This window comes from Anguilla anguilla, chromosome 15 (assembly GCF_013347855.1).
Source record: "Anguilla anguilla isolate fAngAng1 chromosome 15, fAngAng1.pri, whole genome shotgun sequence".
Classification (NCBI taxonomy): Eukaryota; Metazoa; Chordata; class Actinopteri; order Anguilliformes; family Anguillidae; genus Anguilla; species Anguilla anguilla.
Genome location: NC_049215.1, coordinates 1,570,415 through 1,586,152, shown reverse-complemented (window position 1 = coordinate 1,586,152; position 15,738 = coordinate 1,570,415). Strand labels below are relative to the sequence as shown.

At 46.0% G+C, this 15,738-nt stretch overlaps 1 protein-coding gene across 1 annotated transcript in view; it reads right to left on the bottom strand.

Moving 5' to 3' along the window:
• Positions 1-15,738, bottom strand: part of LOC118214125 (NACHT, LRR and PYD domains-containing protein 5-like) — a gene marked incomplete at its 3' end in the record, with an annotated part of 81,951 nt that overhangs the window by 40,014 nt on the left and 26,199 nt on the right. The window contains exons 10-11 of the mRNA XM_035393740.1: positions 4,703-6,180; positions 4,317-4,624 (exon numbers count right to left, since the gene is read on the bottom strand). Coding sequence (XP_035249631.1) covers positions 4,317-4,624; positions 4,703-6,180 — 1,786 coding nt within the window. The remainder of the gene's footprint in view (positions 1-4,316; positions 4,625-4,702; positions 6,181-15,738) is intronic.

The window sequence follows — 15,738 nt, the reverse complement described above, 5'->3', positions numbered from 1 at the left end:
GCCCCTGTGCTGAGGCCATCTCAGGACCCCCTGGTGCTGCACACTGCTAAGGGATCAGTGGGCAGGGAGTGGGGGAGCCCCGATACTCCCAGGGAGAGCAGGGTAGCAGTGCAGTACTGTATGACAGAGGAACATCTGCACATTGTGTATATACATTAAAATACAGGAATAAGCAGTGAGCAAGCTGTATGGACCCAGTGGCAGTTTATATTGAGATTAAAGCTCAGACACCAGTGTATTTAAAACTGTCATGGTTCTGTGTTTCCGTCTCTGTCTTTCCTTGTTGAGCCGCCAGATGGCGGCACTTCTGTTTTGTGTCCTGCTTGTACCCTGTTTAATTGTATTATTGTTTTCAATTGTTCAATTATTGTTTTTTGGTTGTCTCGTTTTCCCTTCCCTCTCTGTGTCCTGATTGTGCATTGTGCCCTGCTGTGTCTCGTCAGTGTCTTGTCTATTTAAGTTCCCTACTCCCTGACTCAGGTGCTGGATCCTTGTTGGTTTGTTTGTGTGTGCCTCTGATCGTGCTTCTGCCCCGTGTGTTTCCTCCTAAGAGTAGCCTCCAGTGTTTTTGCCCACGTTCCATGTTTTCTACTTTTGGATTGTTGGATTTTCTTTGTTTCCTTAGTTTTTAAAATTTTACTTTGTTTTTTAGGACTTGCCCTGCGCGGCTTCCCTTTTGTTCCCTTTGGTTTTTTGTTCAAATTAAAAGCAACACTCCTGGTTTTGCGTTTACTCTGGATTTTGAGTGTTTTTTGACTCTGTGTTTGGGTCCATCCCCTCACCCGCCCTGACAGAAGGATCCAGCCACTACTGGACCCGGCTGAGTTTTTTTTTTTTTTTCCTTCTCTTCCCCCCTTCCCGTTTCCGGAGGTTTATTCTTGTGTAGTCATGCCACCGGTTTTGAGTGTCAGCCACACGGTGGTGGCTGGGGGGACCTCCAGGCCAGGTCCTGCCGTTGGACAGGCCCCCCTGTCCAGTAGACAGTGGGCGGACAGACTCTTTGATACATGCCAGGGGTCGCGTCTGTTATTGGACTACGCGAGAGAGTTCAGCGCTGTAGCCGCACAGACGGACCTGCCCCAGTCTATAGTGTGCCAGTTGTTTAGGGACAACATGAGGGACCCCCTCCACGGCGGGCTAATTTACTCTGGCCTGGAGGGGTGTTGCGACTTTAACGCCCTATTAGCAACGGCACTCCACTGGGAGGAGTATCTCGGGGGGCCGCGGATATGCCCCCTCTGGCCGAGAAGTACTCCCAGCCCAGCGCACCGGAGCCCACCGTCCCACAGGAGCTGCCCGCCCGGTCCGCCGTCCTGCAGAGGCCTCCCGAGCCGTCCAGAGCCCTGAAGGGGCCGCCTGCTCCGTCTGTTGTCCCGCAGGCGAAGCCACCTGCCATGCCCAGTGTCCATGCCATGCCTAGTGTCCATGCCATGCCTAGTGTCCATGCCATGCTTAGTGTCCATGCCATGCCAAGTGTCCGTGCTCCCCCCAGTGTTGTCGCTCCCCCCGGTGTCCATGCTCCCCCTAGTGTTCTCGCGCCTCCCATTGTTCTTGCTCCCCCCAGTGTTCCTGCCTCGCCCAGTGTTCTCACGCCCCCTGGTGTCTGCTCCCCCTGGTATCCGTGCTCCCCCTAGTGTTGTCGCGCCCCCTGGTGTCCGTACTCCGCCTAGTGTTCTCGCGCCGCCTAGTGTTCCCAAGCCGTCGCTGCCCCCACCCAGCTACCAGAGACCACGCCCCATCCTTGTTCCCAACCGTGTGTCTGTCTGTTCACCTGCCCCCTTGTCTATTTGTCTGCCCGCTTGCCTGTCTACCTGTTTGCCCGCATGTTTGTCGGCCAGCATGTTGGCCTGTTTATCTGCCCCCCAGGCCGGCGGCCCGTCGGCCAATCTGTTCTCCCGCCTGTCTGCCTGTCTGTCGGTGTGTCAGTCTGCCTGTTTTTTGTCCTGTCTGCCAGTTTGTCAGTCTGTGTGTCAGTCTTTGAGTTCACCCCTCTCCTTCCCTGTCTGTCTGTCTCTTAGTGTGTCTGTCGGTCTTGCCGTGTGCCTCCCCGCCTGCTTGTCCCTTTGTCTGTCCTTGTAGGTCTCCCGGTGTTGTTCCTGTGTCTGTGTCAGTCCGTTTCTTTGTCAGTCTCAGTCCACCCCAGTGTAGTGTCCATGTCCAGTTCCATGTAGTGTTGTGAGTCCGCTCCGTGTCTTTTGCCCAGTCCTGTGTTGTGTTTGTATCTGTTTCATGTAGAGTCTTGGTATTGTTCCGTATGTGTCAGTTTGGTCCAGTCCGTTCCTGTCTTGTTGAGTCCAGCTAGATCAGCTGAGCCCCTGTGCTGAGGCCGTCTCAGGACCCCCTGGTGCTGCACACTGCTAAGGGATCAGTGGGCAGGGAGTGGGGGAGCCCCGATACTCCCAGGGAGAGCAGGGCAGCAGTGCAGTACTGTATGACAGAGGAACATCTGCACATTGTGTATATACATTAAAATACAGGAATAAGCAGTGAGCAGGCTGTACGGACCCAGTGGCAGTTTATATTGAGATTAAAGCTCAGACACCAGTGTATTTAAAACTGTCATGGTTCTGTGTTTTCCTTGTTGGGCCGCCAGATGGCGGCACTTCTGTTTTGTGTCCTGCTCCCCCTGTTTAATTGTATTGTTTTCAATTGTTCAACTATTGTTTTTTGGTTCTCGTTTTCCCTTCCCTCTCTGTGGCCTGATTGTTCATTGTGCCCTCCTGTGTCTCGTCAGTGTCGCGTCTATTTAAGTTCCCTTCTCCCTGACTCAGGTGCTGGATCCTTGTTGGTTGTTTGTTCCTTGTGTGCGTATTGGATTGTGTTTCAGCTTGTGCTCGTTCTTGTTACTCAGTGTTTTTGCCGTGAGTGTTATCCTCCCTGCCCCTGTTCTGTTTTTGCTTTGTTCTTTGGAATTTCTGCTCTTCCTCTGTTTTTGCACTTTAAGAACTTTGTCCTTTTTGACTTTCCCTGCGCGGCTTTGTTTTTGTTCCCTTGGTTTTTGTTCTGATTAAAAGCAACTCTTGGTTTAGTGTTTACTCTGTGGATTTAGTGTTTTTTTGACTCCGCGTTTGGGTCCTACCCCCCACTACCCTGACATGGCTTCGCTTATGTGGGAAAAACATCGCGAGCATTACGAACCAGGATTAGCGAACATAGGAGTAATATCAGAACTGGGGATGAACGTAACCCTGTGGCTGCTCATTTTAAACAAGCCGGGCATAATGTCAGTGCATTGAGATGTTGGCGTGGAAAAAGTGGAGAAGCCTCATAGGGGAGGTGATCTTGGAAAAAGGCTTCTTAAACGTGAAACCTTCTGGATCTATTTCCTCAATACCATGTCCCCCAATGGTCTAAATGAGGAATTTGACATAAAACCTTTTTTTGTGATTTTCTTTCTTGCCCTCTTTTCCAGTGCCCTAGTATGCTAGTGGCTAAAAAAACATCTTGTAATTGGTCTTCTGCTTATTATACCATGAGGTTTTTTAACTATTATTCTTATATGATATGTAAAAAATGTTTTACTTGTTTGTTGGTATGTCGTTTGATACTTTTTCTATTATGTACCTCTATATATTTTTCTATTGTGGTATTATTAAATGTTTGTATGTATTTGCACTACTTTTTTTTTTTACCATATTATCGAATGGCCAATGTTCTATGGCCTACTTAATTGGCTGACAGTGATGTCGATGTGATGTCATTGGCTTACTGCCTATATATACCTTTTTTACTGATCATGTGGTCATTTGCCTGATTAAGACCCTGTTGGGTTGAAACGTTGCCTTGCTTGTTTTTAGTCAATAAAGTATTGGGAGCTGTAATCCATTGTGCGGATATCCATTTTCTTTCAATCTTCGAAAGTGAAAAATATGACAAGAAATTCCAGGTGTGTTTGTGCCTGTGTTGTCACCAAAATAAGGTCCCTTTTCTTAATACTGTTACTTACTATAGCATTTATTCATTTTAATCTGCTTGAATTGTATGTTCTGACAAAGGTTGATCCATCAGATTACTCTGCCTATCAATGAACGCCTTATTTATTTCACAATGGCTATCTTTGCAAATAATAAGAAAATGTATTAAATGAGTAAATAGTTATAGTTCATTAAATCACATATGATACGTGATGAGGTTTTGCATTTCATGCTGCCTATGTTCTGGATAGAGGACTAGTTAAAACATCTTAATTCATAAATCTTTTTTTTTTTAACCAAATTTTCTCTTCTCCGGCAATTTTATTGCACTTTATTCTCACTAGAAATACAAGGTGGGAAAATACTGCCAATCATCTACATTATTAATGACATAATACTCACATGGCCTTCCTGCAGTTCCTGACTACTGGTAGCAGTCTCTGATGACCTGCTGCTGATGTGTTGTAGGTCTTCAAGTCAAGCTCATCCAGGACCTCCTCTGACATCAGTAATACAAAGGCTAGAGCTGAACATTGGTCTGGTTCCAGCTCTTTATCAGAAAGTTTCCCTGATCTCAGGGAATTCTGGATTTCCTCCACTAGATAGTTGTCATTCATTTCACTGAGACAGTGAAACAGATTGATGGTCCTCTCTGCTGAAGATTCCCCTCTGATCATCTCCTTAATGTACTGGACTGTTTTCTCAATGCACTGTGATCTGCTTTCAGTCTGTGCCTGTAGGTCTGGTACAGGTGATCTGCTTCCTGTCTGTGTCTGTTGGTCTGGTACAGTTGATCTATTTCCAGTCTGTGTCAGTAGTCTTCCTAAGAGAGACTGAATGGACTCCAGAGAGAGGCCAAGAAGGAATTGGAGGAAAAGGTCCAGGTGTCCATTCTTACTCTCTAAGGCCTGATCCACTGCACTCCTGTGTAACTCAGACAGCTGCACTCTGTCACTGTGAAGTTTTGATTCTTCTGCTCTGAGTACATTTCTGTTCTCATTTACACATGAATTAAACACAAACAAGGCAGCCAGATACTCCTGAATGCTCAGATGCACAAAGCAGTACACCTTCTCCTGATACAACCCACACTCCTCTTTAAAGATCTCTGTGCACACCCCAGAGTACACTGAAGCTTCACTGACATCAATGCTACTCTTTCTCAAGTCCTCTTCATAGAATAACAGATTGCCCTTTTCCAGCTGTCGAAAAGACAGCTGCCCCAGTTTCAGGATGATTTCTGTATCTGATGCTGACATCTTCTTTGGGTCTGTCTCATCAGCGCCATGATACTTCTGATTCTTCACATTAGCTTGAATGAGCATAAAGTGTGTATACATTTCAGTCAGAGTTTTGGGCAGATCACCGCTCTCTACTTTAACTAACATTGTCTCCAGAACAGTAGCAGAAATCCAGCAGAAAACTGGTATGTGACACATGATGTAGAGACTCCTGGATAACTTTATGTGTGAGATAATTCTACTGGCCTGGTTCTGATCTCTGATTCTCTTCCTGAAGTAATCCTCCTTCTGTGGGTCATTGAACCCTCGTACCTCTGTCACCAGGTGGACACACTCAGAAGGGATCTGATTGGCTGCTGCTGGTCGGGAGGTGATCCAGAGGAGAGCAGAGGGAAGCAGATTCCCTTTAATGAGGTTGGTCAGCAGCACATCCACTGATGATGACTCTGTTATATCACAGCAGATCTCATTGCTTTGGAAATGTAGAGGAAGTCGACACTCATCCAGACCATCAAAGATAAACACCACTTTGACTTCATCACCTTCAACACTTTTGATCTCTTTCAGTTGTGGAAAGTAGTGCTGCAGAAGTTGCATCAGACTGAATGCTCTTTCCTTCTTCAAATTCAGATCTCGGAAAGGAAGAGTGAAGATGAAATCAACGTCCTGATTGGCTTTCCCTTCTGCCCAGTCCAGAATGAACCTCTGCACAGAGACGGTTTTCCCAATGCCAGCGATGCCCTTTGTAAGCACAGTTCTGGGTTTCTCTTGTCCAGGTAAAGGCTTAAAGATGTCATTGCAGAGGATTGCAGTCTCCTGTGTGGTTTGTCTCTTGGATGTCTCAATCTGTCTAACCTCGTGTTCATTATTGACCCCCCCACTTCCCCCCTCTGTGATGTAGAGCTCTGTATAGATCTCATTCAGAAGGGTTGAGTTGCTCTGCTTCGCTAAACCTTCAAATATGCATTCAAACTTCTGCTTCAGATGCATTTTCAGTGCCTGCTGGGCTCTTTTTATGGATTCATCTGAAGAGAAATATGATAAATAATTGTTTAAAACAAGATTAAAATTTCCCTTTCAATAACAGATTTTAAGAAGAAACTATCAAGAAAAATATTAAGGCCCTCAGTTTTCACAGTATTTCACAAATACAGTATCGTAGTGTTACATACTTCTATCAGTATGTTACACACCTCACACAGAATTACATACACTCCATCCTTGAAATTGAATTTCTTGCTGACACGAGCATCTCGCTATAATCATTTTTGATTGAATTAACACAAATGGCTATTTTTTTCATTATGGTGAAAAGGAGAATACACTTTCTTGATTCCGCGTTCCCAACCTACTGCCAGTGTGTGATGATGTGTAGCTATCCCTCCAACAAGAGTGACTAGCTACATGGAAGAGGGAAGCTAATTTTTGGAATCGTATTAAAGAAAATTGCTGTTATTTTCTGGTAAATTAATGATTTATATGTTGCTATTTGATTATAGCTGAAGCATTTCTGACATTGAACATGAAAAATTAACTGTGTTTTCTGAGAAATCGGCAAAACGGGATTGACCAGGGTCTTACACAGGTTTTACATTGCAGACTTATAATATGAGTTAGGGATTGGATCCATAAAAATACTTGAATGGCGCCTACGCTGACCACTATCCTAAGTATGGTACCCGATGCGAGACCACTATTAGCTGGGGCTTTATTTTTCCCAAATAGCGTACGAATGATATCTCAAAGCCACAGAGCTAAGCGTTTCTCTAAAGATGGCCAGTCACCCCGAAATACAACGCAGTGTGACATCAAGTACAACTTATCAATACAGAATTATGGAAGCTGTCTCTGAGGAAAAAACATAGAGAAAAAGTTACACTCTGCTGCCTCCTACTGTCAGAACCCCGCAAGTAGCCTATTTCCCTCTGGCTGGCAGAACCTCTGCCGTAGAGGCAAATGCATAAAATGAAACCCTAAATCACTGTATTGAAAATTCAGGTGCCAGATCATGTAACATTAACGTAGGTTAATAAGACATAGGAAAAATGTTATCATGAATCAAAACATAGTTACTCATTCTTACTCTTACAAACTGCATGAACTCCACCACCCCTACCTAAGGGACGGTGAAGTCTATTAAAGTGAAAAAATGCTTTCATGATTAAAAAAATGTTTCTCATCTTGATTATTAACTACTGTATTCAATGAACCCCTAATGAAATTTTTTTTAAAACTACATAATGTTAGGCTAAAATGTTTTGTTATTTTTTGTTTGTTAATATTTTTCCTTCCTCTTTAGCTGTTTGTTTGATTTGCATAAGCTTCGGTAATTAAAAGAAAAAACCAAAAAGCTTCCATGGGTGGAATACATGTCCAGCCATTATGCTTTATTCAAACTTCCCCAAGTTGTATTTTATAAGCTCCTGCACATGAGCTGGGGGCTGTTGTAGTCTGTATTTCCCGGTCACTTGTCTCCCCAGTACTGTCTCTGTGTCCCCTGAGCTGCTTCACTCCCCTGTATTTGTGTGATTTCACTATTCGGGTGGTTCCGGGTTTTCGTGGTTTCCCCCCCTTCCTTCCAGTCTCGTTTTTACTTACTTCCTACTTATTTCTAGTTTTACTAATTTCTACTAATCCTTACTAACTTATAGATTGTAAAGTACTAACCTCATTAATATACTAACATGTGAATATTCGTGAATATACGTTCTGACCAGGATGGACCCAGCGGACCCTGCCCAGGTACAATTTGTACTTGGGCAACAGGGAGCCATGTTGGGACGCCACCAGTCCCACTTGGAGTTAGTCTCTCACCAGCTGCAGACCCTAACCTCCTGCGTGGCGGAGCTGACATCTGCACTCCGGGCTTCCTCACCTGGCTTCGCTCCCCAGCAACCTGCGGCTCCCGCTACGCCTGACATTCCACCTGCACCTGCTCGTGAACCCCACCTTCCTCCTCCGGAGAAGTAAGACGGAGAACCTGGTGGCTGCCGCCTATTCCTTACCCAGTGCCGACTGATCTTCCAGCTACAGCCAGCTACCTTCCCCACTGAGCAGGCCCGAGTTGCCTACATAATCATGCAGCTCACCGGGCGAGCTAAGAAGTGGGGAACGGCTACCTGGGAGGAGGGGCTTCCCTGCGTGCAGACATCCACGCTGCTCGCAGAAGAGATGAAACGGGTCTTCGACCGCTCCAAGCACGGCCATGATGCAGCGCAAGAACTCCTGCACATGCGCCAAGGTGGTATGACGGTGTCGGACTTCGCCATCGATTTTCGTACTCTGGCTACCGCCAGTGGCTGGGAGAAGAAAGCTCAGTACGACACCTTCCTCAATGGCCTGTCTGAGAGCGTGAAGGACGAGCTGCTGACCCGGGACCTGCCCGAGGACCTCAACGATCTCATTGCCCTGGCTATCCGCGTGGATTCACGCATCCAAGAGTGCCAACGGGCTCGCAGTCAAGGGGTCTACAACCGAGCAGTCACTGAGAGGTCCAGGACCACTGCTGCACCTTCTACTAATCTCAAACCTACAGTCATGATGTCGGACCCGGAACCCATGCAAGTCAACCGTGCTCGCCTGACCAAGGAGGAGAGGGATAGAAGGATGCACACCAGGTCATGCCTCTACTGTGGGAAACCAGGCCACTATGTCGCAGCCTGCCCGCTAAAAAGACAACGCCCGCTAGTGTGTCGAGGAGCACTAGTGGGTATGATTCCAACTGAATCCTCCTCAAAACACCGGACTTGCCTGCCTGTCACCATTGAGTGGGAGGGACGAACCAAAGGGACCACCGCCCTCATCGACTCAGGGGCCGAGGAGAACTTCCTGGACGCTGGGGCCGCCGAGAGATGGGGGATCCCCTTGGAGAAGATATCATGCCCCCTAGTGGCCAACTCACTCAATGGTCGAGGTTGGCGAATATCACTCACACCAGCGTTCCTCTCAAGGTTCGGCTCTCCGGCAACCATCAAGAAGAGCTTCGGCTCCACATCATTGAATCTCCCCACTCACCCATCATTCTCGGGCATCCCTGGCTTGAGAAGCACAACCCCACCTTGGAGTGGAACTCGCACAAGATTTTGGGCTGGAGCCCATTCTGTTTAGCATCTTGTCTGCGAGAGGCCCATTCTTCTGCTCCTGAGTCACCTCCTCCCGAGAAGCCGACGGACCTGTCGGCGGTTCCTCCCGAGTACCTGGAGTCTCGAGCCACCTCTCTGCCTCCTCACCGCCCTTACGACTGCGCCATTGACCTGAAGCCTGGCACCACTCCCACCAGAGGTCGATTGTTCTCTCTGTCTCGGCCAGAGACGGAAGCTATGAATAAATACCTCCAGGAGTCCTTGACTGCCGGCATCATCCGTCCTTCATCCTCACCAGCAGGGGCCGGATTCTTCATCGTGGGGAAGAAGGATGGCTCACTCCGGCCTTGCGTCAACTACCGAGACCTTAATGATATTACGGTCAAGAACCGTTACCCACTCCCCCTCATGGCTTCCGCCTTTGAACTCCTGCAAGGAGCCACCATATTCACCAAGCTGGACCTGCGCAACGCCTATCACCTGGTGCGCATTCGAGAGGGCGATGAATGGAAGACAGCCTTCAACACTCCTACCGGACACTGGACACCTTCGGGCTCACAAACGCACCAGCTATTTTCCAGACACTGGTGAATGATGTTCTGAGGGACTGGATAAATAAGTTCGTTTTTGTATACCTGGATGACATCCTGATCTTTTCCAAAACTAAGGAGGAACATATCATCCAGGTCCGCAAGGTGCTCCAGAGACTCTTGGAGAACCGCTTATTCGTCAAGGCGGAGAAATGTGAATTTAGTTGTAACACCACTTCTTTCCTGGGATACATCATCTCCCCTGGCAGCATTCAGGTGGACCCCCAGAAGATCCGGGCAGTTGTGGAATGGCCTCAGCCAGACTGTCGTCGGGAACTGCAACGTTTCCTGGGCTTCGCCAATTTTTACCGCCGTTTCATCCGAAATTACAGTTCTCTGGCAGCCCCACTCACCGCCCTCACATCCATTAAGACCTGATTTCAGTGGAACGCCCAGGCTGAAACAGCCTTCCGAGCCCTCAAGAACCACTTCACCTCTGCACCCATCCTTGTCCATCCTGACTCTGCGGCTCAGTTCATCGTAGAGGTTGATGCCTCCAACATTCGGGTGGGAGCCATTCTTTCTCAGCGTTCATCCAGGGACAATAAGATCCATCCCTGTGCCTACTTTTCTCACCGCCTGACACCCACGGAACAGAACTATGACATTGGGAACCGTGAGCTGTTGGCGGTGGGAGAATGGCGCCATTGGCTTGAGGGCTCTCAAACACCTTTTCTGGTGTGGACTGATCATAAGAACCTAGAGTACCTTCACACAGCCAAACGCCTCAACTCTCGCCAGGCCCGGTGGGCACTATTCTTCTCCAGATTTGACTTTACCCTTGCTTACCGCCCCGGGTCAAAGAATACCAAGCCTGACGCCCTCTCCCGCCAGTTTGAACCACCCACCAAGGATCCTTCACCTGACACCATCCTCCCACAGAGCTGTTTCATCAATGCCATTCACTTGGACATCGAGGAGATGGTTCGCAAGGCCCAGGAGGATGAGGCTGGTCCAAGTAATTGCCCGGCGGATCGTCTCTACGTTCCTGCCCAAGTCCGCTCTCAAGTTCTCCTTTGGGGCCACGCTTCTCAACTCTCATGCCACCCGGGGGCCACCAGAACCAGGACATTTATTCAGAGACGTTTCTGGTGGCCCTCCATGAAACAAGAGATCTTGGACTTTGTGGCTGCCTGCTTGGTCTGTGCCCAGAACAAACCCTCTCACCACCCACCCTCAGGTCTGTTACAACCCCTCCCCATCCCACACCGCCCCTGGTCTCACATAGCATTAGATTTCATCACAGGCTTACCCCCATCCAACACTTTCACCACTATCCTCACCATAGTTGATAGGTTCTCTAAAGCTGTTCACTTCGTTCCCCTCACCAATCTTCCCTCTGCCAAAGAAACCGCCAACTTACTCATTCATCACCTTATTAGACTACACGGCATCCCCACTAACATAGTTTCCGATAGAGGCCCCCAGTTCACTGCACGTTTCTGGAAAGCTTTCTGCTCACTGTTGGGTTCCTCCATTAGTCTATCCTCAGGATTTCACCCCCAGACTAATGGCCAGACCGAGCGGGCCAATCAAGTGATCGAAACTGTCCTTAGATGCCTCTGCTCCAAGAACCCCACCTCATGGTCTTATCAGCTACCCTGGGCAGAGTATGCCATAAACTCACACACCTCCTATTCCAAACTTTCTCCATTCGAGTGCTGCCTAGGGTACCAGCCGCCTCTGTTCCCTAGTCAGGAGGAGGAGGTGGGGGTCCCCTCAGCTGAAGCCTTCATCCGGCGCTGCAGAAGAACATGGAAGACCGCTCGCCTCAACTTGCTTCGCGCCAGCGCCAGGATGAAGGTGACGGCCGATCGCCGCCGCTCTAAAGCCCCCTCCTACAGAGTTGGACAGCTTGTTTGGCTCACCACCAGAGACATTCCCTACGCGTTGAGTCCCATAAGTTAGCTCCTCGTTTTATTGGCCCCTTCCCTATTGTTAAAATCCTCAGCCTCACTGCTGTTATATTAAAGTTACCCTCCACCATGCGCAGAATTCACCCCACTTTTCATGTTTCCCGTTTAAAACCGGTCGTTACCCATCCCCTCTGTCCTGCCCCTGAGCCCCCCCCTCCCCCCCGACTCATTGATGGTGGCGATGCCTACACCGTGAACAAGCTGTTGGATGTTCGTCGTCGGGGTCGCGGCCTTCATTACCTGGTGGACTGGGAGGGCTAGAAGCTGGATCCCCTCTCGCTTCATTTTGGATAAAAAGTTTATTAAGGACTTTCATGTCAAACACCCTGTGCCACCGGTGAAAACGCCAAGAGGCGTTTCCTAGGGGGGGGGGGTACTGTTGTAGTCTGTATTTCCCGGTCACTTGTCTCCCCAGTACTGTCTCTGTGTCTGTGTTCCCTGAGCTGCTTCACTCCCCTGTATTTGTGTGATTTCACTATTCGGGTGGTTCCGGGTTTTCGTGGTTTCCCCCCCTTCCTTCCAGTCTCGTTTTTACTTACTTCCTACTTATTTCTAGTTTTACTAATTTCTACTAATCCTTACTAACTTATAGATTGTAAAGTACTAACCTCATTAATATACTAACATGTGAATATTACTAATGGACTAACACACACTAGTTTTGGGTTTTTGATAGTTTATATCACTATACTAATACATTAACCAGTCTCCCCTTTTCCATGCTGCGCTGTAGCTCCGCCCCTTTTCTTTCTAGCCTGCTCTAACGCTGAGTTCTGCAATTGCCTGCACCTGTCTCTTGCTCTGACTGCACCTCTCTCTCTCTGCACGCGTTTTTACCTGCTTAACCCAGGCCGTCTATTATCATTGTTGTCTATGTGATTCCAGTCCGCGTTTTGTCAGTCCCCTGTCATTTTATTAGTTATCCTAATGTTCTTCACCTGGATGTTGTTTGTTACTCCTCCCTCACTCACTTACCCCTCCTTGATTGTTACCTTCCCCAGTGTATAAATGTCAGTCTTTTCCACCAGCTCACGGTCAGAACGTTGATCGAATTCATTGTGCCGATATTTAGTAAGCCTTTGTTTATCGAGATTCCTGAGACACCCCTTCTGTACGACTTCGAGTTTGCCTGCCCCTTTTGGTTTGTTTGCTTCTGGTTTGACCTTTGCTTTGCTTTGACTTCTCTTTTGCCTGTCCCTTTGTACCTTCGCCGCTCTGATCTCCTGGTTTTAGATTTTTTTCCTGTTTTTCACTATTCTTTTGGAAACTCGATTCGGCACCGTCCTTTCTCTGATTACCTGGCTTCGAACCTCGCACTGAATAAAGACAAAGTTTTTTGGATTTCCCTGGTCTGCGTTTGGGTCCTTGCACAGAACATCACAGGGGGCAGTCTGCGATGGGGAGACACAACATCCCTTGCTATATGGAAAGTTGCTTGAAACACTCGTTGGGGGGCAGGTCAGATATTTTAGAGTCACATGAGCCAGTGCTGGGTGTATCATTAGCCAACAACTTGTAATGTTTTAACTCCAGTAAGCCTGCGTGCTACCGCTTACAAAACCGTACATTGCAAAACTATTTTCTTGAAGTAAAGTACACAACTGAATCAATTTTAACATTTGTATTTCAAAATTTTTGCGGTTTTGTTATATAGGCTAAGGGAAAATGAATTGAGGCATATTACAAGAACACTGAGAAAAGTGCTAAAATGTGCATGACAAAACGCAAAACAGAAAAAGTAGTTAAAGAAATTCAAAGTGCAATATGCACCGTCACTCTCTTATGAATTCCTCAGAGAACGCGCAGCTTTGGTGGTTTGCTGGAACCGCACACACACAAATTGGATATATTTCACTCAGCTGTCATGTAGCTATTTTATTCAGTTTATTCAAAGTCTCAGTTTCAGAGAAAACACAAAAATATATCGATGGAAGTGGGTAACACGTTGGCAAGGTCTGGCATAGAGCCCGATTGATATATCGGCCAGGCCGATATATCGGCCATTATTTGACTTTTTTGACGACATCGGGATCGGCAGTTATGCCGCCGATGTGTCCCGATATTTTAATAAGTATAGTAAACAAAAAACAATGATTATTTATCTGTACTTGTCTGTTCGAACGTTGTAGTTGCTATTTATTAGAATTATCCAGTAGAGGGAGCTCTAATACAAGTGTGAACTGCAGCAGCTGACGCGCTACTTCTCTAATAAGACTTTTGTCACTCGTGCCTCATCCAATATTCTCCACTGCAAGACTTGTCTGCACAGATTCAATTGCCGCAATAAAGGTATGTATATTTAGTGAAAGTTTTTTAATTAAATGCGTTTATACGACCACTATGTTTATCAATCCTCATTATCAAGCGAGCTAACATATTTGGTTCACTTTAGCAAGCTAGCTGGCTAGCAAGCCTTTATGAAGTGGCAGTGAGCACATAAGCAGCGTAGGATCTACATTTCCAGAGGACATAGCTGTATTCTCAGATAAATAACCAGCCAAAATAAAATGGTGATTGAATGCATCACACATTTGTTTTTGTATCTGAGAAAATGATATTAGCTACTATATGATGCTGTGTCAATAGCCAACGCGTAATTGCAAGCGAGTGTGTCATCTAGTCACCCGTCATCGTAGCAAGCTAACAAGACAGTAAAAACGCCGATAAAACACTTCTAACGTGGATCATTTTAAGCCATGTTATCTAGCTTTGTTGTGATAACATGAGAGAAGGATTGCTGTTGGAGAAGTGAATCAACCAACAGTTAGCGCGGGTAACCTGCACGAAAGCGCATTGTAGTTTTTTTCACGTATTTCATCCAGTCAGTTACACTTGATTCACTCTTTGGCTCCGCTAGATAATGTCTTACTATTTGAGATCATGTAGTAGAAATAAAATAAGAAAATATAATTCATTTAACTTATTGAGAAATATATAATAAGAAATAATGAGGCTGTGTCAATAGCTAATGCGTTATTGCGAGCGAGTGTGCCATCTAGTCACGCGTCAGAGCGCGTTGTAGTTATTTTCACCACCAAATTCTTATGGACAGGGAAGCTCGCTAGATAGTCTTTCTTTGAGATCACGTAGTAGGAATAAAATAAGAAAATATAATTAATGTACTGAGAATAGATACTAAGAAATAATAACAAATTAATAACACCAACAACAATAATAATAATATTCATCAAAATACATGTTTGAAACTGGAAAACTGACTTTTTTAAATTCATTTTTTATAGATGGCTGGAAAAGAAAGGAGTAAAAGCAAGGTGTGGAGTTATTTTGATTTCACACACTTAAAGATGGTGTTAATATATAGGCTATATATTTAATATCATCGTTTACTTTATCTAAAAAGTTCTTTGTGTGCTTATTTTTATTTTTATTTTGTTGTATGTCTTCTGTTTTGTCATTTAGAAGTAGTGAGCCTGAATTCAATAAAGAATGTATGATTTCAACACATTAATCTATTTGACTGCTTTGTAGTAAATTCAATTAGCTAATCTTAAAACCTAATATAGAGCTTGTTTTGACTTGTTGGTTGATTCCACCAGCTTTCTGTAGACTGACCTATCAATGAATTTGGCGAATTAATGACAATTAGGATAGGATAAATGGGTCATCATATTCTCGGTCTGCACATCTGCAGACGCACGATTAGGACTTGAACACCCTCTTGCAGGGTCATGCTTTTGCTTTTGGAATGAGCTTCTTTACAGCGTATGACACCCGGAAGTCCTTATAATCTAATACTTTTATCATTTTGGTTCCTGTATACAAACTCAGGGCAGTCTGTCTGATGGGACAGTAGTCTAGTTACTGGCTTTTGAGCAAAAGATTTAAACCCCTCTCAAGGACATTTAATCTTGTTCAATTACCTTTCCCCGTATTCACTGTTTGAGGCAATATTTTAATAAATGTAAACGCCTTTGTATACATGTTATTTGTGGCATTTTATATATGTGATATATGTGTCAATGTAAAACACTATT